We start from the raw sequence: 22275 nt of genomic DNA, 5'->3' as shown, positions 1-22275 counted from the left end.
ATGCATACGCCTTCAACTGAACCTCATTTCCAAATTGCATATCAAAATTCAATATTCATGAACTTCATTCCAATGATATTATTTCGAGAATTGATTTATCCTAATAAAAAAAATGCGTTGCAAGAGAACTATATTGTGAAACGATCCTGAAAGATGTCTTTCAACCACGTTCAGAATTATACAAGGCAATATGTATTCCTTCAAATTATTATTTATTTGAAATAAGCACACAATATTATTACATCAAAAAGCAGTCCACTATTCAATATGACAGAATCTCGATAACACGATGAACAAAACTTGGGACATTTTTACCGTATCTTAGGACAACTTGTAATTTTTTTATTATTGAAATTATTTACCATTTTACAGCACAAAAATCTGAGTAAGAGTTAGCAGTCCGTAGAAAAACGAAGGAAAGCAATTTCAGTGGTAAGCTGTGCTTTTTCATGGCGGCATGAATATACTAGTGACCAGCTGCATCTTCGCAGCAGGTATTCTAAGCTTTCTTTAGAAACGTATGAGCAGTTGTTTAAAAATGCTAAGCATACTCATTTGCACAATAACAAGCAAACAAATATTTAGCCTTTGAAACCTACCGCTGCACTTAAGTTGTATTTATTTTATGCTGGAACTGTCCTCTACTTGCTTGACATTTATCGCAGTGTGCCATTTGTAACGAAAGCTTAGGCTGAATACGTTCTATACCTCATTCAATATTTACGCAAACACGTTCCGCATGGCGAAGTACCTCTTCCTGTTTTTGAGCATGGAACTACTCTTGCGCCATTATTAGGCAAACCAAACACAAATGCAGCCATCGCCAGCAGGTCCAGTACGATGCCCGTGAGCCTGCAAGGAAGAAAAAGTGCGTCATTGAATCGTTATTGGTGAACAAATCTTCCTGCGCAAATACGAAAAAAGTGCGAAATTTGGCTCAATAGTACGTAATACTCATAGACCCACAGGCACACAGCTTTGCGTAAGGGCGAAAAATGCGCATTAATCTCTCGAGTCCCGCGGCAGCTATTACTTCTTAATTGGTTTGCCCTGTTGTACGTCAAGCATAATTTGCGATCACCGCTGGACGAAAATGCGCGTGAGCGAGCTCACTAATTAATACGGATCGCTTAATGCCCAAGTGAATAAAATTAGACACGCCGATTTATCACTACGCCTACGCTAATAAATTGATCCGCACTGGCGTGTTTCCGCGCTTTTATTCACGATCATCATCGTGATCATCTTAATTTTTAGTGGCCCTTTGACTACACTACCTAACAAAAGTGGGGCGGATGAGGGCGACAGGTGGGACCTTAGTATCAAGCCACCATGGATAATCAACTGAGCCGCAGATCCATCAAATGACTTCAAAGCTTTGTGTACCTTTATTATCATTACGAAAGCAAAGTAGGTGTAGTTTTATAAAACCAAAGGCAAAGCCAAAAAAGGCAAGGTTGCCGGCGAGCAGCTAATGGGAAAAAAATTGAAAAGACAGGCTACTGAGACAGTTAACCCAGAGCCTAAGGAATTTAGTCGTAGAACAGAAGGAAGGAAGAACCTTTCCTTTGTCGCCGTATGACTGCGCTTGGGTGAATGCCAATGAGAAATTACTTCCTTATTAAGGATAAAATATATAGCCTACAATAGTCCTTCGTTTAGCTAGTTGTTGATCCATTGCGGCGTAGCAGAAGCGTAGACAGACATGGACAAATGGAGGAAGACGAACACGCTATGTTCGTCTTTCTTCCTCTGCCCATGTCTCTCTGCGCTACTACAACATCGCAATATCGCCTACTGCACACCAATAATGAATAACCCTTTATAGATGCCGCGAACATATGCGTAGCAGAGGCGGCACCGGTGAGTCTTCGTCTCACCGGTGCCGCCTTCGAGAGAATTATCGTGATATGTGAAGTTTATTATTGCGAAGCGGCTCAGGAAAAGAGGGATGCCGCAATAGAGCACTCCGTATTATTCTCCATCGCCCATAGATCTCCATCGAAATGCCGCCATAACTTCAGGGTTCGAACCCAGGTACTCCAACTGCATTGCCGAGTGTCATCATTACCAAATCACCGGGCCATGCAAATCAAGGGAAATGCTTCAACAAAGAACCTGGTATATGTTTCACGCTTCGTTCCTAAGCACCACTTATTAATATTACTTCTGCTGATATCGACTCAGAACTCTTCTAAAGAGGGGCGCAACAATTTAGTTCCCGCCCACTTTCTTAGTCATTTTCCTGAATCAAGCCGCCATAAAATACTGCTTAGGCTCTGTTTGTTACAGGTCCTCTAAGCCCAGGCTATTTCTGGCGGTCAGATGTGCAATGAACACTGATCCATGAGCAAACCGTCTAGCAACGTGATCCACGAGCCTGGAGGCTGAGTGAACAGAACAACTACATAGAGATAACTGAGGAATACGCATGGGTTATGATGCGTAAATACTGCCCGTCATGGCGGCCCCAATTTCACCGATGCATAGTGCAGAAACACCCCAATGCTATGTAGGTATGTGCCTCATAAGGGAACTCATGTGGTCTAAACTATTCCTGAGGTCTTTCGCTGTGGCATTCCGTATAGCCTAGTGTGCCGCTTTGAGACGTTGGACGTCACTTACCACCATACCACCAACAAGTGTGCTGCGATTTAGAGTGTAGAGTATGACAATCGCAGTCCAACTCAACACTTATTAGGAACTTTGTAGGCGCTTTTAAAGACATGTTGGTTTTTCTACACCCTTTTTTAGGTTCTGTTGGATTTGTCGTAGCAACCTGCTTGCTCTTGTAGTATATCGCATTTTTAAGTTTGATGCTCATTTGTCCATGTAATCAAGCAACTCAAATGAGCTTTTTATAATGTCCTGCTACGTGTTCCGTAGAGCACATGCCTTATACAAAGGTGCAACAAGAAACACAGCAAAGACAACTCTTAGACAATAATAATTATTAAAGAACGGTAGCAATAAAAAATGAAAGAAACCGATACGAATAAATATATAAGTAGAAACCCAACAAACTGTCTTTCTTTCTCTGCCGTCATTATTGGTGTACGTTAATACGAAAACAAGGTACTATATATAGGGAGTTAATAGAGTCAACTAAGCCGCAATTGTAATCCAAGGGCAGGATGGAAAGCACAACTAAGCAGCGATTGTACTCTAAGTGCAGGATGGAAGGTGCCAACAGAGCGAACTAAGCAGCGATTGTAATTCAAGGGCAGGAAGGAAGGTGCCAACAGAGCCAACTAAGCAGCGATCGTAATCCAAGGGCATAATGAAAGGTGCCAACAGAGCCAACTAAGCAGCGATTGTAATCCAAGGGCAGGATGGAATGTGCCAACAGAGCCAACTAAGCGGCGATTGTAATCCAAGGGCGGGATAGAAGGTGCCAACAGAGTCAACTAAGCAGCGATTGTAATCCAAGGGCAGTATGGAAGGTGTCAACAGAGCCAACTTAGCAGCAATCGTATTCAAAGGGCAGGATGGAAGATGTCGTGACTGGCAACCAGGATGAAATTTCGCAATGTAGAAAGCAACGCTTTGCCCAAACCACAATCTTCTGAAATGGAATATATAACCTGATTGCAATGCGCAGTATCGTTTGGCTAAATTTACACAGCGATATTTGTTAATATAAATGCGGGTGTACTACATCGCGTTAGTTGCACGGTGCACCTCGGTTGGACAGTTAACTGTCTCGGAAGACGAAGTACTTGCCCGCTGCCGCGCAAGGGCGCCGCTGCCGCGCGTCGAGGCCAGGTTGCGGGCGTTCATATGTGAGACGATGTGTGACGATTTTACTAGGCTCTGAACCTCCAGATTAGTACGCGTGGCTCCCGTGACATGCGTGACTTCGCAACATAAAACCACATCGCGCTACACAGCTTCACAGACGGCCTTCTCATGACAACGAGGCGAAGAATTTCAGCGGCGGCGCATGAGAACGTGCGTCGTATTTTTTTCGCCCCCAATATGGGCCCAACCGCCAGCTGAACAGGACGTGCGTCGGGTTACTGCAGATGGTTCGTGGGACCTTGCATGCGCGTGGAACTGAGAACGTCACAGCTCAGCCTGCAGACAGATATAGTTCGCTGAAATGGTACGGCAGAGCTTTTTCTCCATTACACTGCATGCTAAAGCGGTGTCACGCCCACGTTGCCCACGCCTTTCTAAATGCGACATGAACGTAGCGTATGGAGGAACGATAGACAGAGTTATTTGTTCCGAGAAGCTGGTAACGACTTTCCAACGTCACAGCGAACGGAACCGATTGCTGCACGTGACGGGGTTGAGCGTTCGCGGAGCCGACGTAGCTAACCGTAGGTCACTGGGTGAAGATACAAGACACACTCGAGCCGGGGCACTTGAACGTATAGGACAGCGGTATCAACACGGCGTGCTGCGCCCTCATGAAGCAGCAAAGAAGGTGGCGAGGAAAATTGATAGCACAGAAATGCTGAATCGTGAGGACGCTCAGAAGAGATGCCAATAGAAGGCAGAAGCTGTTTTCAACGATACTGTGTTTTAATTTGAAAGCCTAGAAAAAAAAGTAATTCAAACTATGCAAATCCTTTCAAAAGTTTATAAATACCTTCAACCTTCAACCTTCAATACCAACTCAATAGCGCAAAGCAGCGAAGCTTTAATTACAGTAATACGTACGCTCTATGTATGTAGTAACAGAATTAAGCCGTATTTCTTTGCTTGATATTCTTCGATGTAGTTTACTTGCAGAAAAATATTTTCTGAGTGACTCGAAACAGCGAAAGCAATTGTGTGTAGAAAAAACACCGAACAAAGGTTGAGGCTGAGCCTCATATCGCAAACCGAGCCAACGTCTCGATATGACGACTTGTCGAAACATTGGCTCGGTTTGCAAACTGAGGCTGCTCCTCAAACCTTGTTCAGGGCCCTTTCATACTGTGTAGCCATTTTCTTTCTGTCGTAACCTGGACACTCAACATCATTCATGTTCCCTATAACCTTACGTTTCTTTGCATAAGAAGCGACTGTTTCGTTTACAGCAAAATCGCAGTAATATGCGATGAGATTTATTTTAAAAGCTGTAAAGCGTTAAAAGAATGGCAAATAGTTTTACGTTTATTTTTGCACATGGGCTTTAGTGGCCATACAGTGGACACCAGGTAAGAAACAGAATACTAAATTTGGTTAGCTAATTACTTTAAATTTTTATTTTCAATTTCGGTGACTGTTATATCTGCAGAAGTGAAGCTTGTCCTTCAACTAATAAAGCGGAGAAAAAAATATAAGAAATTGTAGTGCTTGTTACAAGGTTCACAAATCGCACCCTGATAGTCGCATCAGAACGCGTATGACGTAGATTACTTCACCCAGAGATGTCGTTCATGTTATGGCTAGAGTGCCTCGAAAGCAGCGCCGGCGTTCAGGGTGCTGACAGACTTTGCACATCCCGTTCCCTGAAAACTAGCCCTGAATGGTGATACGACGCGAACGTTTAAAACGTGAGCGAAAGCGGTGACATTTAGGCACGTCGTTAACAGCATGCAATTCCAGCAGCGCACAACTGACCGCGACGGCGAGGCTATGCGGCATATGTACCAAGATGGCGGCGCCGCCCGATGTGTCGCCACCATGAACGGAGAAACGCGGAACTATCTAGGCACCCTAGGGATAGCATCAGCGGAGAGCCCATGGGAGAGCCAGGCAAGCGCGCGGTGGTTCGTTGTCAGTTTAGCCTTACCACGCCCTCGCTAATGCCGCCGTGGCTGTACAGAATACGCACTGTCATTGCGCTCGCAATCCGGCCTCAGTGCATCCAGGAGGAGCAATATACAGCGGATGCGCCCGCTGGGGCCGTGTTTCGGTGTGCAGCTGCCTATCCAAGTGGCATTTGTCGGTTTTGTAAGAACCAATAAAATTTGTTAACTTTTTTCCTGGCATAGAAGACAAGTACCAATAGTTAAAATACAGATGACCTCCTAAAATAGGTAAATAAAAGACTAATTGGAGTAGTGTACACCGTATGAGCCAATACAGACCAATTGCAAAAGTAACTTTAGAGGCCCCGTTACCTTTCTAAACAAATATTTGACTTTACAAACACCCACTACACTCTCCATTGTGTCTCATAGACCTCATGCGCTTCAGGTCTGAAAAAATATTTTTTAGCGAGCAACATCTATTTTCTCCCGAACTTCACGTCCTTACATTGGGATGTGATGTTTGCAGCGAAATAAACGCACAATATTGCTGCGTAAAAAACATCAGTAATGCCGCCAGCTATTTTCGAGGCAACTCTCATGAAAGCTGATTGTGAAAACGAATTGCAGTCAGTTGAAAGGATACGATGACTACGCAGATTCGTCTTCTTTTTACTACGGCTTTAGCAGTCGTCATTAAAAACCCAAGCTATAAGGGCATCCCTCACATCAGGATGATTTCACAAGTTGTGTATTTGTTTTGCTTCTTTCTTTGGACACCATTGCAATATGTTTCCTCTTCGCCTAGTGTAAGGAAGGAAAGTGAGTAGGAGATGAGGCTTCACCTCACGTCCCCTGTTATTTTCAGCGCTGATGCGCCTGCAAAATGACTTCGGTTTCACGATATTCTTCAAAAAGATGCCTTTGTCAGCATTTACACTGTTTATAACTAGGCAAAAAATTACACAATACATTTCAATTTCGCCCAAGTAAGAGTCTGTCATAACCCACTATAAGCTGCAAGCTAGCAGTTTCATTTATAAGAATGTGGCTGTGAGCGTATGGCGCGTATTAGGGCATATTTATTCGATAGGCAGTGACAGCGCAATACACGCTTCATGCAACTAGGTGCAGGACGGTGTGGTTCAGCAGAGAAGTGTCTTCTCAGCTTCTTGTTTTCTGCCCTGCAGCTGTAATAAAAGTGTTTGCGTAATAAGAGTTCATTCTAGTTTGTTACCCAGGCCCACGAAACATCTGAGCCGTGCAATTAGTACATGCGAGGAAGAGTTATAACTTTTCCTGGTGCTTAGTATTAACCAAAAGCGTATAATTAATAGTTACCTAATGACACTCGCAGGCAGCTCTCTTTGGTTGCGTGCGAATTATTTTGGCATATTACGGACCTCTCAGGGACCTTTCTTACACAATCTTCGCTCCAGTTCAATCCGTATTCCAGACGACCTGATGTGGAATAGTAGTTGCGATGTGTAATGCTGTTGTTGGCACGCAAACACAGACAAAAAAAAAAAAAAAGAACCCTCAAAAAAGAAATTGTTTGGTTGCGGGGGAAAACATTAGTGCAAGCCCTTAGGAAATGGTTGCCTGTCACGTCACGTTTTCAATCAGTGCACAAAGGGCCACTGTTTAAAAGTCGGGTGCTTGCACAAAAAGATACTAATTTTGTCACGTGTCACATTAAGCCGGGTGCTTTTTCAGTCGGCCCTTTTCTAGAAGTGAGACAGTACCGAAAACGGGCTCTCTCATTCCGTTACTCGTCTTTTGTTTTCGAGAGCAGCAGGTATGTGAAAGAGCGTTCGCAGCTTCAGGGGAGATTGGGAAAGACAGGCGGGTTAGAGGCGTGCGGTCTTTAGGGCACGAAAGGCCTGGACTGGACGGCGTCCGGCAGCGGGGAACTTATTTAGGGTTCGGAGAGCGATAATCTCCCAGGCGAACTGGCCGCTCGCCGCAGCTTCGCGGCCGAGAGAGCCAATTTAGCCGGGAGGCGCTTATGGCTTCCCGCGAGTGGCGTCGACGTGCATTGTGATGCCGCTGGCGTCGGCCGAGGAAATATTGGAGTAGGTGACAGGGCTGCCTCGGCCTCACCCTTTGGGCGCCCTAGAAGCGCCTATTCATTTGGCACGCCGAACTCGTAATGGGCAGGGACCCGGAAAGGAAAATAGCTAAAAGCTAAGCTTAAACGAGCCGACCCAAGCGAAGGCCGTTTCTAGTAGGGTCCGCCTAAGCGTTCAAATTACAGCGCGCTACGTCCGTAGCGCCATCTACAGCATTAAGTGGAAAGCGTCGAATTCGGTGCAAGGCTGCAGGATTTTTAATCGTCGCCGCGAGAAGGAGCCTCCTGGCACCCGCCGGCTGCCTGAGCACGTTTCTGCGCCTGCCCCTCAGAGTAAGGCAGCACGAGGCCATCGTTAACATGGAGGAGCTTTTTTCTTCCTCCATGATCGTTAAGTGCTAAGGTGGCTCGAGTTCCGCCTGCGCCGTTATGCGCAGGTAATTTTTTAAACTTGCGTGGAAACATGATCCACAGAAGGCAGCCGCGAAGCAGACGTGAAATGAAAAAAAAAAAAAATCGTGCCGTCTGCGTCAACCCTTCCTGCGGTGCGGTGAGCATTTTCAGCAAATTTCTTTCTGCAGGAAAACTGCAGCAAGCCATCCAAAAACCCGCGTCTGGGACAGGAAATGTACATCATCATCTTCATCATCAGCCTGATTATAACCACTACAGGGCGAAGGCCTCTCTCATATTTCTCCACTTAGCCCGGTTCTGCGCTAGCTGCATCCACTTGACCCCTGCGAACTTCTTAATCTCATCCGCCCACCTAACTTTCTGCCGCCCCCTGCTACGCTTTCCTTCCCTTGGAATCCAGTGTGTTACCCTCAGCGACCATAGGTTATCCTCTCTTCGCACTACACGTCCTGCCCATGTCCATTTCTTCTTCTTAATTTCCACTAGAATGTCGGTAACTTGAGTTATTTCTCTGACCCACTCTGCACGCTTTCTATCTCTTAATGTCAAACCTACCATTTTTCGTTCTATAGCCCTCTGGGTTGTCCTCAACTTAAGTAGAACTCTCTTGGTTAACCTCCACGTTTCAGCCCCATAGGTGAGTACAGGCAAGATGCAACTGTTGTATACTTTCCTGTTGAGCGATACCGGTAAGCTGCTAGTCATAATCTGCGGGTGCTTGCCAAATGCGCTCCATCCCAATCTTATTCTTCTTGTTATTTGCTTTTCATGGTCCGGATCTGCGGTTACTACCTGTCCTAAGTAGACATATTCGCCTACTACCAGTATTTCGCTACCTAATATAAACTGCTGTTCCTTCCCGAGGCTGTTGAACATTACCTTAGTCTTCTGCATATTAATTTTCAAGCCTAACTTTCTACTTTTTCTGTCTAGGTCATCAATCATTATTTGCAGTTCATCCCCCGAGTTGCTTAGCAAGGCAATGTCATCAGCAAATCGCAGATTACTGAGGTATTCTCCATCTACCCTTATCCCTAACTGCTCCCATTCCAAGGAAAGGTACAATTTGCCGTTAAACATTCCTTATCATGGCCTCTTTAATGCTACTAGTGGAGGTTTACTGCTGCTAGCTTCTATTTCGAGCAATCGCTCTACTTAACGCGGCTTGATTAGGCGTATTTAACACCATCGTTAAACTTGTCTGCCTAAGCTAGATGGTGCATCCCCAGTTTGGAATCAACATTAAGCTTGCCTTAATATTCCTCTGGAGTCTATTCAAATGTGTGCTGCCAGGCTAATTCATGAATTGTATTCTTATGACGACAGCCTCTGCGCCCGAAAAACAGCGCCAGAGTTGTTGCTGATATTACTCTGCCGTTGCACTTTCAACCATCTTCTCTTCGAAAAAATATTTACAGTCCCTTGCTCGAAGCACTTATATTCTTCCCATGAGATGCATATCACCCCGAACCATTCATCGGCTACACGTCGCCCATCCACTATCATGCAGCGATGCCTTTTCAAATTCTTTTTTTTTTTTTCGTAGCGTAGCTTTAAATTGCAACGGCTTTCCAAGTGGCAACGATGTTACCAACGGTTCAACAAAGTGCATTCAAAGTGGAAAAACATATGTTGAATAAATTTTTTTTTTTGGTTTGGTTTGGTTTGTCTTGTTTAATGTCCAACAGAGACTCAGGCTATGAGAGGCGTCACATCAGAGGACTCCAGGAATTTTGACCAACTGGGATTCTTTACCGTGCAGTGAAATCGCACAGTACACGAGAGGCCTTGCTTTCGCCTCCATCGAAAAGCTGCTGCTGGGAGCAGGATTCGAACTCGCGTCCTTGGTTCAGTAGCCATGCGTCCTAGCCACTGCGTCAGCACGACGGGCTAAAATTATTGTTATAAGTCTTCTCATATTGAGATCAATAATCAGGTCTACGTTAAATCTGTAAAGTTCTCTATTAAAGTTAAAGTGTACACTTTCCCAGGAAATATTAAATACAAAAATAGGACAATAGCATTATGTTCAGAATACCAATTCTTTTTCTTCATGGGCTGTTCGCTGCATATTGGACTCATTTTCGCCGCAAAACGTGCTTGTGTGGACTGAACAAGATTAGCTAAATCGAGAAAATGACGCTTGCTGTCAGTATAAGAGTAAGTTACGTAATCAACCGTTACTAATGTGCACGGTCTACTAATTATCTTACGTTCATTGTACGTGCAGGCAAGCACCCAAGGTAAAAAAACGCAGTCGCGACTATACATTAAGTATGCATGAACGAAGCGCGCGTGGCAGGCTTCCTCTCTGCACTCGTTAATGGATGTACGACAAACCTAATCAGTGCAGCTCTCAACGCGAAAGCGAGTAAAGAATCAGGGGCAAGCGAGAACTGCAACACAACTGGACATTTCTGCAATTCCCGCGTAAATTGGTAACTCGCTGCCAGATTCTGAAGCTGCGCAGCGTTTGGAAAATTCTAGGTGATGTGGACATCCAAAAAAGAAACAGGCATTTTGCATAGCGGTGGTAACGGTTAAACGTTCTCATTCATGCTTGTCCGGCCAGGGGAGGCTGCAAAATGTTTTATAAGTTTTTTTGCGCAAACGGCTGGTAAGCATTGCATATGTTCCTTGCTGAAATCTCAATTTTGTTTCATAACAATTATCTACGGTGACTTCACACCTTGATCAATATGGTGGCGCTACATATTTTGGTCTTGCTTGGTGGTCGTCGGCGGCAATTGATCACTTGATCTGCCGCCATACTGAACCTTTCGGATGGACAGACAAGAATTCTGGAAACGTGAGTAGCGAGAGCTAACGCTCTTAAAAGAAGAGCTTATCACGTCTTCTCTGACTTTCGATACTCGTGCCGAGCAGGTCAGCCAGAAGAGAGAGATGAATTTGCTCAATTGCAATGTGATTAACCGGCAGAATGAAGAAGTACGTGAGCCTCTTGTAGTTGTGAAAAACATTGTTCGCATGTTAGAGCTTTCACAGTTCAGAATTCCAGTGGCCAATAGACACTTTTTTATGCTTAGTTTTTAATGTATTTGGTTGCCCACGGCTTGTTTGACATAACAAAATATTGAGCCTATTTTTGCACTTTAATCTATTTCTTCACCGCATTTAGAAAGGTTATCAATGACAATACGCTTGTTCAGAACGCTTAAAAAAAATTAAGCTCTTCCTTTTTTAACAGACTATAGACACCTAAGTTTTGGGTTCGTGCTAACTTAAGATGAATTTACTCAATTGCAATGTGACTAACTGGCAGAATGGAGAAGTACATGAGCCTCTTGTAGTTGTGAAAAACATTGCTCGCATGTTAGAGCTTTCACAGTTCAGAATTCCAGTGACCAATAGACACTTTTTTATGCTTAGTTTTTGATGTGTTTGGTTGCCTAATACATTAGTGTAGACGGTTCACCATACCATATTCCCCTACGACTGCTGGATAATTTATAACAGAATTTTTTACTCATTTGTTTCGGTTCCTGCTTCAGCAACAGAGGGATGGCTGAGACGTCAAAGTATAGGTCACGTAAAGGATGAAAATACAGTGATACAACCATTGCTGTGTTGTTTGAATTCACAACGATAAAGCCATCCTGCCTCAAGAAACCGGAACCACTACAAGTGAAGATTCGGCGGTTATATCGCTGTTTTTTCTTCCGACCTGATTCTGACGTCACGGCCATCTCTCGACTGCTGAAACCGAAACTGGTGAGAAAAGGAATTCCAGTTACAAATTATTTAGCGCTCGTAGGCGAAAACTGTGGGTGGATCGATTTACAGACATATCTCAGGCATTCTTAACAAGAAGGAAAAAGCCGCCAAAATGGGTTTAATAGCGGATTCTGCATGCTCTATTGGGCCAGCCACCGACGCCTCCTGTACGGAATCCTGTCTTGTATAATGACTATGTACGGTAAAAAAAAAAAAGAAAAAAAAAAACATTATAGTGGACACGTACCATTTAAAGGCCCACTGTCTACCCTCCGGTCGAAAATATTTTGTTCCCCGGTGACTGTGAGACTTCGCCCCTAGAACGCAAGGCCGCAAAATTTTTTTGAAAAGAGTAACTAATAACGCAGTTACAGCCACCGCAATCACCCGATTCTGTCATGCTTCTCTCCTTCCGTTCCCTCTCAAAGGTTTTTCACTCTCCTGCCCGAGGTCGTCTAGCCTCCGCAAGACAAATTCTCCTCCCTCCTCGGCGTTTGGCGGGAGGTAGGGCGTGGCACTCCGCGACCGCGAAAAAAAAAAAGAAAAAAGAAAAAAAAAACGGCCGAGGGAGCGCACGCCTCTGGATTCAGTCTGGCCGTGGCGAGGGAAAAGCGCGCAGCGAGCCATAGACACCCATCCTTCTCCCGTCAGTCAGCAAGACGGACCAATGGACGTCGTTGGCGGTACGTACGTCATTACTGGGGCCCGTCGGGCTAGCGCAGCAAACGGGGAAGCTGGCTTCCCAAAGGAGAGCATGAGAGAGCTTTGAATTGTATTTTCGATGCTTTGCGGCGCGCGTGTCACTGTGGAATTTTGCACAGACTATCTCCGGTACCTGATCGAAACACTGGGCTCCTTTGCTTAAAAGGGCCTTCCCTGGACAGTGGCCCTTTAAGGGTATGACGCCTTAGCGTGGATTACCCGCCCACATATAAAGGCTCGCCATAACCAAGTCGTATTTATTTGGGTGAACAGAATAAAACGAAAAAACTGATGTACAATATGCACTACTAGAGTCGATACTGCGATACGAGATGAAATAGCTGAAAAGAAAGTTTCTGAAAATACCAGTTTGGTAATATCGCTTGGCAGTCGGTTCCACTCGTAAATGGTGCGTGGAAAGAAGGAACAAGTATATACTTTTGTCCGGCAATCGCGGCATCAAAAAATTCCTTTTATTTTTGTTACGGGTGTGGTGTGTTGTGTTGTAATGCATATAAATCTCAAAATTCAGTTTTGTTTTATTATGCATTACATTGAAGAACACTTTTCGGTTGGTGAAGTTTGAGACGTGATTCAGGCGTGAGAAGCCCAGATCTCCTGAGCAAATCAGATATTGACACCTGCCGACCATAAGCTTCATATATAAACCGGAATACTTTCTTCTGGACGCCTTCAAGAGTTTTTATTTACGTTTTTGTGTGAGGATCCCATACAGCGTCGGCGTATTCGAGCATTGGACGCACAAGTGAGGTGTATGCTGTCAGTTTAGTTTTTTTCGTGCAATGCTTTAGGCGGTGCTTTAATAAACGAAGGTTTTTGGACGCTGCCGAGACAATGGACTTGATGTGTACGCTCCAGTTCAGGTTGGATGTCATTGTTACCCAAGATCAGTTCAGTCGTTCAGTCGTCTCCGACTCTTCGTGACCCTATGGACCATGTCACGCCACGCTTTTCGGCGTATCACTATCTTCCTAACATCCCATAACTTCATCTGCAGTGCCTCGAGGATGCCATCTAACCACCGCGTTCGCTGCCTACCCCTTCTTCGGCGACCCTCAACCTTTCCCAACATCAAATCTTTCTCCAGCGACTCCTCTCTTCTCATCAGATGACCAAAGTTGCTGAGCTTTAACTTGAGAATTTGACCCTCCAATGAGCAGTCAGGGTTTATGGTCGACAATATCAACTGATTTGATCTTCTGGCAGTTCAAGGAACTCTCAAGAGTCTTCGCCAGCACCACAATTCAAACGCTTCAATTCTTCGGCGGTCAGCCTTTTTCACAGTCCAACTCTCGCATCCATACATCACAATTGGAAAGACCATAGCACGAGTTATACGGATCTTGGTTGGCAGACTAATGTCTCTGCTCTTTACTAGGCGGTCAAGGCTAACCATTGCACTCTTTCCCAGAAGCAGGCGTCTCCTAATTTCATGGCTGCAGTCTCCTTCCGAGGTAATCTTGGAGCCCAAGAACAGAAAATCTGTCACAGCTTCCACTTCTTGTCCATTGATGCTCCAGGACTTGATAGGGAAAGACGCCATGATCTTTGTCTTTTTAATGTTCAGTTTAAGCCCAAACTTCTGACTCTCTTCTTGTACGCGCATCAGAAGTCTCTTGAGTTCCACTTCACTTTCTGCCATTAAAGTGGTATCATCCGCATATCTAAGGTTGTTGATACGTTTGCCAGCAATCATCACTCCAGCTGACGACTCGTCCAGACCGGTCTTCCTCATGATGCATTCTGCATATAGGTTAAATAGGCAGGGCGACAGTATGCAGCCTTGCCTCACTCCTTTCTCAATCGGAAACCAATCACTAAGACCATGCCCAGTTCTGGCTGTGGCCTCTTGCCCTTCATACAGGTTCTTGAGGAGACATGAGGTGAATTGGAACTTCCACCTCTTGGAGAGCTTGCCACAATCTGCTGTGATCTACGCAGTCAAACGCTTTCGCATAATCAATAAAGCAGAAGTAGATGGGTTTCTGGAATTCTCTTGCTTTTTCCATAATCCAGCGAAGGTTGGCAATTTGGTCTCTAGTTGCTCTGCCCTTGCGAAAGCCAGCTTGCACGTCCGGAAGCTCCCGATCCACATACTGCTGCAGCCTACCTTGGAGGATTTTCAACATCACCTTGCTAGCATGCGAAATAAGCGCGATCGTGCGGTAGTTGGAACAATCATTGGCACTGCCTTTCTATTTTGTCTTAATTACTGGGTTGATCGGAAAGTTATTGATTTTGTGAGTGAATTGCGGTGATTGTTTCGTTCGTGTTACTGTTATTTTTCCACTTTTGGAACTGTTTTATACATCATCCAAGTACAGCACCAGCTGGAATCCGCTGTTAAGTAAAGTAGTCGCTAAGAAGTGACTGGTCTTCGATGGATGTAATACCATGGTATATAACGGCATGAACGTGCCTGCGTGGCCTCGGGCTAACGCGAATGCAAGGGTCCTGGAAGGCTAATTTTAAGTCACCTTCTCAAATGGAAGGAGAGTCTCGAGTTGATAGCTCCTGCTAAACGTAATGTTAACAACCCCACATCCATTTAGTATTCGCCCATGTCAGCTGTCAGCTACCGCCTGCCAGCGCCACGTGAGCAATTTTTCGCTCACAACGCCAACGCCGGCGGAGAGTCGTCGACACCGAATTTTCGGTGAACGAGGCCTTTAACGTTGTCACATTTCAATTAGGGGATTCTTAAGCGTCGCTTTCAAGTGTACGATGCAACAGCGGTAATGACTCCAGTGCACAGCTCTCTTTGGGGATCCTCCGTCGCGAACATGAAATTTGCGACTTTCCCAATCGCTAATCCGTTGATTTATGAATTCTCTGTTTCGCACACTCCAAAGTTGAAGTCGTAGACTGCCTCAATATGTGAAACGTTACTCGGCATATATATAAAGCCCCGTTATAACTAAGCCGTACCATTGTTCCTGTGTGGTCTAAAAGGAGCTTGTCGTTATCTCGTGATTTTAGCCCGGTAGTGTTGCAGAACGTTGGGTCTCATGTTCCTGGCATCGGCATAGTGAGGAAACAAATCACGGGAATGACTGTGGCAGGCGATAGCTAGCAGTTCACATGGGAGCAAACTGTCTAGTCACCGGGGTTATATGAAGGGAACTCATGACATGATGGAGTTGACAGATAGAAATTAGATGGAACAGCGAGATCGGAATCCAACCCTCCAAAACTCTTAATTGTATCCCGAGTCAGTCACGTTGTTCCAAGGACATTCAGAAATCATCGTACGGCTTGGTTAACACAAATCTTTATCAAGATATTTTGTTGGGCGAGTTGGTAAACATCCATTGTAATAAAAACAGCGCGATCAGAAGACACAAGACAAGATGAAAGGAAGCTACAGAACAAGCGCTGACTCACAACTCAGCCTCAGCTTTTACTCTTAGGCCTAGAAAAAAAACAAATGTGAAGAAAACGAAGCTTTCGCGTGAAACACCCCTGTGTTTCAGATGAAGAAGATTTTGCCCGACTATTAAAAGGGAAAGAGAATCAAGGAAGCAGGAATGTGGGGTTGAACATCAAGACCCACTTATCAGCTGCAAGACTGGTGTGGTGTACAGGTTTCCACTCTCTTTTGAAGCCTGTTATATAGGGCAAACAGGGCGGTGTATAAACAAGAGGCTACAAGAATACCGAAACAACTTGGAAAGTGGCAAGGACAAAACCTTTCTGGGCTCGCATCGCTGTACTCCCCTATTTGACCAGGTTAGAATTTTGTATCGGCAGAAAGAGAAGCTGACGAGAGAACTGGTTGAAGCATATTTTATTTCAAGGGACATTAAGTCCTTTAGCAAGGTTTCTCTTGCTCTTTCAAACAAGCAGATTTCTTTTTTTGAAAGACCTTTTTGTATAGCGGAGGAACCCAGGGCTGTTTCACGCGAAAGCTTCGTTTTCGTCACATTTGTTATTGTCTGGGCCTTGGAGTAAAAGCTGAGGCTGAGTTGTGAGTCAGCACTTGTCCTGTAGCTTCCTTATATCTTGTCTTGTGTCTTTCTTTTCGCGCTGTCTTTATCACAACGAGGCTTTATATCTGTGTTGGATGTCCTTTCATACTGTTGCGAAGAAGATTGCCATTTTCGCGAGTGTAGCCTTCGCGCTAGGCTAACCATAAAATCATCCTTCACCATGTCACCATGTTGTGCCGTTCTCTGCTTGTCCGCACGTAACATTTTCTTGGAGGTGCGGCCTACGTAATCCCCATCCTCGCTTTGGAGCATCGACGCCATCCTTACGCCGGGACCATCGACCAAGGGCTCTGGGATGTCGCCGCGCAGCTTCGCCCCAGCCCTTCCTGCCTAGACTAGGCCAACTACCACTGCCAAGCCCCTAGCCCGGATCTGAAGACAAGGCACACACATGAACTGTTCAGAGACCAGATCAGAGGAGAGACCCGGTGAACCCGAAAAACTGAAAGACAAGAACACGCAACCCCCGCCCTGTCCAGCCGCCCGACGCGACCTCAAGCCATTGGTTCCATGGATGCTTTGCTGACGTATGGCTGAAGAGCTCCAGGGGAGGCGGATCACCCAAGCATCATCGTGATAATCGTCATCGTGGTGGCAAGCGAATCATTCTCTTCTACCTTTTCTTGAACATCTACACCATTACGTCACCATTGACTTCAACGAACCGATCGGAGACGAACGCTTGGTGGACCCGTAAAGTGTTGCGAAGAAGATTGGCAGTGGAGCGAGAGGAGACCTCGCGCTAGGCCAGCCTTTAAATCATCCTTCACCATTTCTCATGTTGTGCCGTCTTCTTTCCTGTCACCCCGTAACAATATATTATGTAAGCTTACGTCTGTGCTAATGAGCATATAAGAGATAATACAGGCACCAATTAAAGACGGAGTATGACAAATTAGATGTAGGCGATCCACATATGGGGCCGAAAAAGAAGAGTTTTTAATGCTGCCACGTATTATGTTTAGAGGTGCAGTTAAGATGTCCCCTTCAACCCCCCCCCCCCCCTCCCCTTTGTTTTTTGTTTTTCTCTCTCGGCTTATCCGAACGCTCAACAAGACGAAAACGCCGACAGCGCCAAAGACTGATATTTTGGAGAATGGGGCTGTGAAAATAACAACATAAATTAATGTTTTGCGCTCCTTGCAATAATTTCCAACCCTTTCTGCTGGCAAAAATGTGCTCCCATCCATCCACGTATTTAAGGTCCAGACAAAAGCGCGAGCTGCGTAACAGTCGTGCATGAATAGCAAATGATAGAAATTTATATTTTGTTTGGAATTCGCAACCGACTGCGGGCATGACTCTATTATTGGAAATTATTTCGTGAGAAATGCTTGGCGTGTTTGGGATATACGTGTAAAATTGAGCGTTGTGCCAACGAAATGCAACTGGTGCAGCTTGATCATGCACTTTGTCACACTTAGGTTTGGAGCTTGAGAAGTGTCCACACTTTACACTTCACTAGGACGCGCCCGTGAATAGGCTACGTAAAATAAAGACACTCCTTCGCGTATTGCGTGCTTCAAACTTATGTTTTCAATAAAGAGATATGAAGAGCTGTGAATCTGGCATAGCTCATTGCGCGCTAGCTATATAACATTTGTCGCTTATTAGGCATCTCTCTGCGGCCGCCCAAGACAAGATTGAATGAAGATATTGTTCTTTTGATATAATGTAACTGCTGCATTTTGAGAGATGATCGCTAGAAAATAGACGTACAGACGGGGTACAGTTAATCGCACAGAGACTTCTACTGTTTATAAACTGATAGTAGCTGCAAGAACAATGCCTACTGGAAGTTTCGCGAAAGCCGGATTTCCGCAGAAGGTATTTTTGTCCGCTTGCAAGAACCATCTAATAAGTGGTTTTCCTAGTCAAATCTCAGTACACGTCCGCCTACACGCCACGTCGCGACAGCACAACGACAAGCGTAACAGCTGAAGCTCATTCGCTCGTTGCGCGTGAATAACAGCTTTGTTTCCTGTCAACGTGTTGAATAGACCGCCCTCACAAAAATAAGAACATATTGGTATATCGCCTACGAATGAGTGAAAACATTTGTGATTGGTTCGCGTAATATTTTTTATAAATCTTTCTTTACTTCACGGCAAAAGCTGACAGCGCATGAGAAACGCTTGCTTGGAGAGAGGCGTTCTCTTGCACATTTCCTCCAAGTCCACTGTCACGCCTGGCATTGTTTGCGTGGTCCTAAGGACGCTATGCAAAATCGTTTTAATTAATAGCTATGCATTGCTGCATAGCGGTTTTTTTTTTATTGTATCTTATTATGTCCCTTCTTCATCAAATGGTTTAAAAGAACTTTTAGACGGGCTAGATGGTTTTCAGCTTCAGACGGCATTCTTCATCGCAGCTCCTTCTACTAACGTTAAGACTATTTGCAAGCAAGTACGCATTAGATTGGTCAACGTTTTCATGGAAGTAGAATATTCAAAACTTGAAACGTTTAGCTGATAACCATTACTACTAATTCGTACCTCGTGCATTTAAGGGCTCAAACAACTTTTACAAGGCGCTAGTGTCTACACCGGATACCAATTTTTTAAAATAACTGAAATCTTATATTATATTGATAAATATTTACGGATTATAATAGTGATCGCCTTTATCATTTATTCGCTAGTTTGCATGCGTCCAGAAGGCTACAGAAAGTCAGGTGTGCGGATGAGATTGTGGGGTTATAATGGTGGCAGCGGACAAAGGCCCGAGTTAGTTGGAGAGATAATAGCGGTATTTGCCGTGCAGTAGGGCTACTCAGGCTCATCATGGCGATGTTGATTTCTTATTTGTGACGTAGTGGCTAATAATGCCATCAGCTATAACAGCTAGACAAGGGAGAAGCAGTCGGGAGCACGATCGGGGCCCAGGAATAAATGTAAAGAGGCACCATAATTTTATTCCGAAACCATGAGAGATATTTGGCGGCTTTCTGCGAGGTGAGATATATACAAAAGGCGGAGATAATGTATGTTATAGACCTGACTGATTACCCGGTTACCTACTAAACCTAGTTGAGATTTTTTTAATCCATTACAATGCGTAATATTTCAATGCGATATTGAAAGCCGCCGGCATCAGAGGTAGATCCGTTTTTTAAGTTTTTTACACAGCAATGTGCATGGAAATATCGAATGCCAAAACTCATATCGTAATTCCGCTCACTTGGCTTTCAAGCACTGAAACTAATAAAATGGTGCAGATATTACGGTTGTGATTATCATGTTGCATTCTTCCCCATCATCAAGTACACAAAGCGCGTTTGCATTTCGTGCAATAAATATCAAAGCGACAATATTATATGAATTTCCAATTTTTGAAAGCCAACACCATGCGCTTAGATATGATTTCTTTTTACGTTGAATATTTCGTGCCACTTTTCTGCCGCGAAATCTGCCGCGGAAGCACTTTTCTCAAAAAGAAAATTTGAAATAGAGACCAAGATTTTGATGAAATAAAATTTATCTATCCTTCTATGTCGCAATAAATAATTCATGCCTAAAATGCAAATCAAAACTCTCGAAATAAAGTTTAGTTAATTATTCTTCCAGTAATTACGTTCTACAACGTACTACATAACGTCTGTCTTGCAATACAACCACCTTGCACAATGCCCTGATGTATCTCTCATAGTGTTAAATATACAAATCTTCAAACGAGAAAAAAGTATCCGGTAATCTTTGGACTTTATTGTCGCCTTGAGCAGCCTAGCCGGACCCTGAGAGGAGCAAAAACAATAAATCATAAAGAAAGTCGGTTGCCAGGTCAAGTATTCAAGACAGGGTTGGAAAAGAAACTGCTGTGAAAGAACAAAATACCAATTATTACGGGTAGCACTAATTATTATTATGCGATGACAATGCGCTAGCATGTCTTCGCCAATTGTTATTTTTTATTTTCTTCTAGATACAACTTGTTATAATCTAAGTCACGGTTAGTGATTCTTATTTTTTGGTTGTTCCTACTGCAGCAAGCTCACGGAATTTTTCTCCTCCCCACTACAAGAAGATCTTGCCACATTTGTCAGCTAATACAATGTAAATACTCCGGACGCCGGCTTTTCATCATGATGGGGTTTCTAAGGCTGCCACATTATTACTACAATGCAGGATCATAGTTAGTGAATATATCCTGACAATTATCATCAGTTTGTCAGTAGTCGTTTCATTTTGCAATGGATTTTAGGATTGTTTTCAACGTCTGCCTCCATGTTTTATCGTTTACTCTTGCGACAGCAAAATACTTCAATTATGTACAAATAAAAAGCTTACTTTTAGACAAAGTGCGGTCATTTATCACCGTGACAGGTGCGTTTAAACGGAAAGAGGCGGTAAAAGTGCAGCACTGTCTTCATCACTCAAAAAGCACCCGCATAAGTTGTACTTCTTGTCATTATGCAAATGTTGTGAAAAAATATATTTGGGATAATGCGGTAAATATGCCTTCGCATTCATTATTGTAATAAGCATCGGAGGACTTTTGGCAATAAAATAGCGAATCTCTTTAGCATGATAATCAGACTTGAAATTTCCTGGGAATAAGTAAATAATTATGCACCATTCTCGTTCTACAACTCATTTGCAAAAAAGTAGGTAGAGAACATGTGCAGTGCATCGCTTCTCAATGTCCTTCATCCAGCGGGCCATTAGCCAGCGTATATCTTCCGAGGAGAAAGTTTTTGGTCATCGTCACTCACTTCAGCGTTACCTCCCGCGTATGTCGGTACTGTTAGTGTAAAATCGATGATCCTGCTTAGGATCTTCGAGTGATCAAAAGAGTCCAAAGTCGACTGCAGCGAGGTCTTTCATCAATGAAGGGTGTCCGAGTACCGTAAAAGTGTATGGCAAATTACAGTCTTGTCTGGATTTTTCTAACTGAGAAAAAACAGAGAGGAGGGGGGGGGGGGGGGTGCATAGTGGGACCCATAAGCTCCTAATTTTACGCCGCCGCTCAAATAAAGGGAGACCTACCGTCTCCAGACCGCAGCTCCAATTGCGTATTTTCGTTTTTGTGCACGCACGTTACAACTCGCTTAATCGCTAACCTCTTAATATGTGCATCTTTTACCTCTCACGTATAAATCGGCATATAATCATTTTCAAACACACTATGTGAAAGACTGCCTCCTACAAATATAATTCCCGATTTAACTAAGCCATAAAAGTTTGAGCTTACATATTGAGTCAGCGAAAGATACCGAAACACAAAAAGTACATGAACAGCGCTGGAATTCACTGCTTGTGTTTCTGTGTCTTTCGCTGGTTTATGTTAGGTTCGCACAAACTAGCCCTAATCGTCACATGTTTATGTTCATAAAACTTGGCTTAGTTTAGTTTGGTTTACGGGGATTAACGTACGTCCCAAAGCAGCTAAGGCTTAAGAAAACAACCTGATCAGAGCGAATACTCATTTTCAACAGCACAAGAGGCGTCTGTACACGTGGACTTCACCGGACGGTCTGTACAGGAATCAGATCGATTATATTCTTTGCCGGCAGAGATGGAGAAGCGCTATACAAGCAGTAAAAACAAGGCCTGGGGCCGATTGTGGTACCGATCATCAGCTTCTTGTTGCCAAATTTAAGCTTCAATTGAGGAAAACGCAGAAAACTAGAAGGCCTTTCAGGTATGATCTGGATCAA

The 22275-nt window shown here is 44.2% G+C and overlaps 1 protein-coding gene across 2 annotated transcripts in view; it reads right to left on the bottom strand.

Moving 5' to 3' along the window:
- Positions 1-207: 207 nt before the first annotated feature.
- LOC146185629 (cell adhesion molecule 4-like) overlaps positions 208-22275 on the bottom strand; it is a 280393-nt gene continuing 258325 nt past the window's right edge. For both annotated transcript variants that reach the window (XM_084606539.1, XM_084606540.1), the window contains exon 4: positions 208-852. In XM_084606539.1, the coding sequence (XP_084462665.1) occupies positions 776-852 (77 nt within the window). In that variant the 3' untranslated portion in view covers positions 208-775. The remainder of the gene's footprint in view (positions 853-22275) is intronic.

The sequence above is a fragment of the Amblyomma maculatum genome, chromosome 6 (assembly GCF_055883805.1).
Source record: "Amblyomma maculatum isolate TAMU_Amacu chromosome 6, ASM5588380v1, whole genome shotgun sequence".
Lineage (NCBI taxonomy): Eukaryota > Metazoa > Arthropoda > Arachnida > Ixodida > Ixodidae > Amblyomma > Amblyomma maculatum.
The sequence above is the reverse complement of the archived record's forward strand: the minus strand, read 5'-3'. Positions and strand labels throughout refer to the sequence as shown.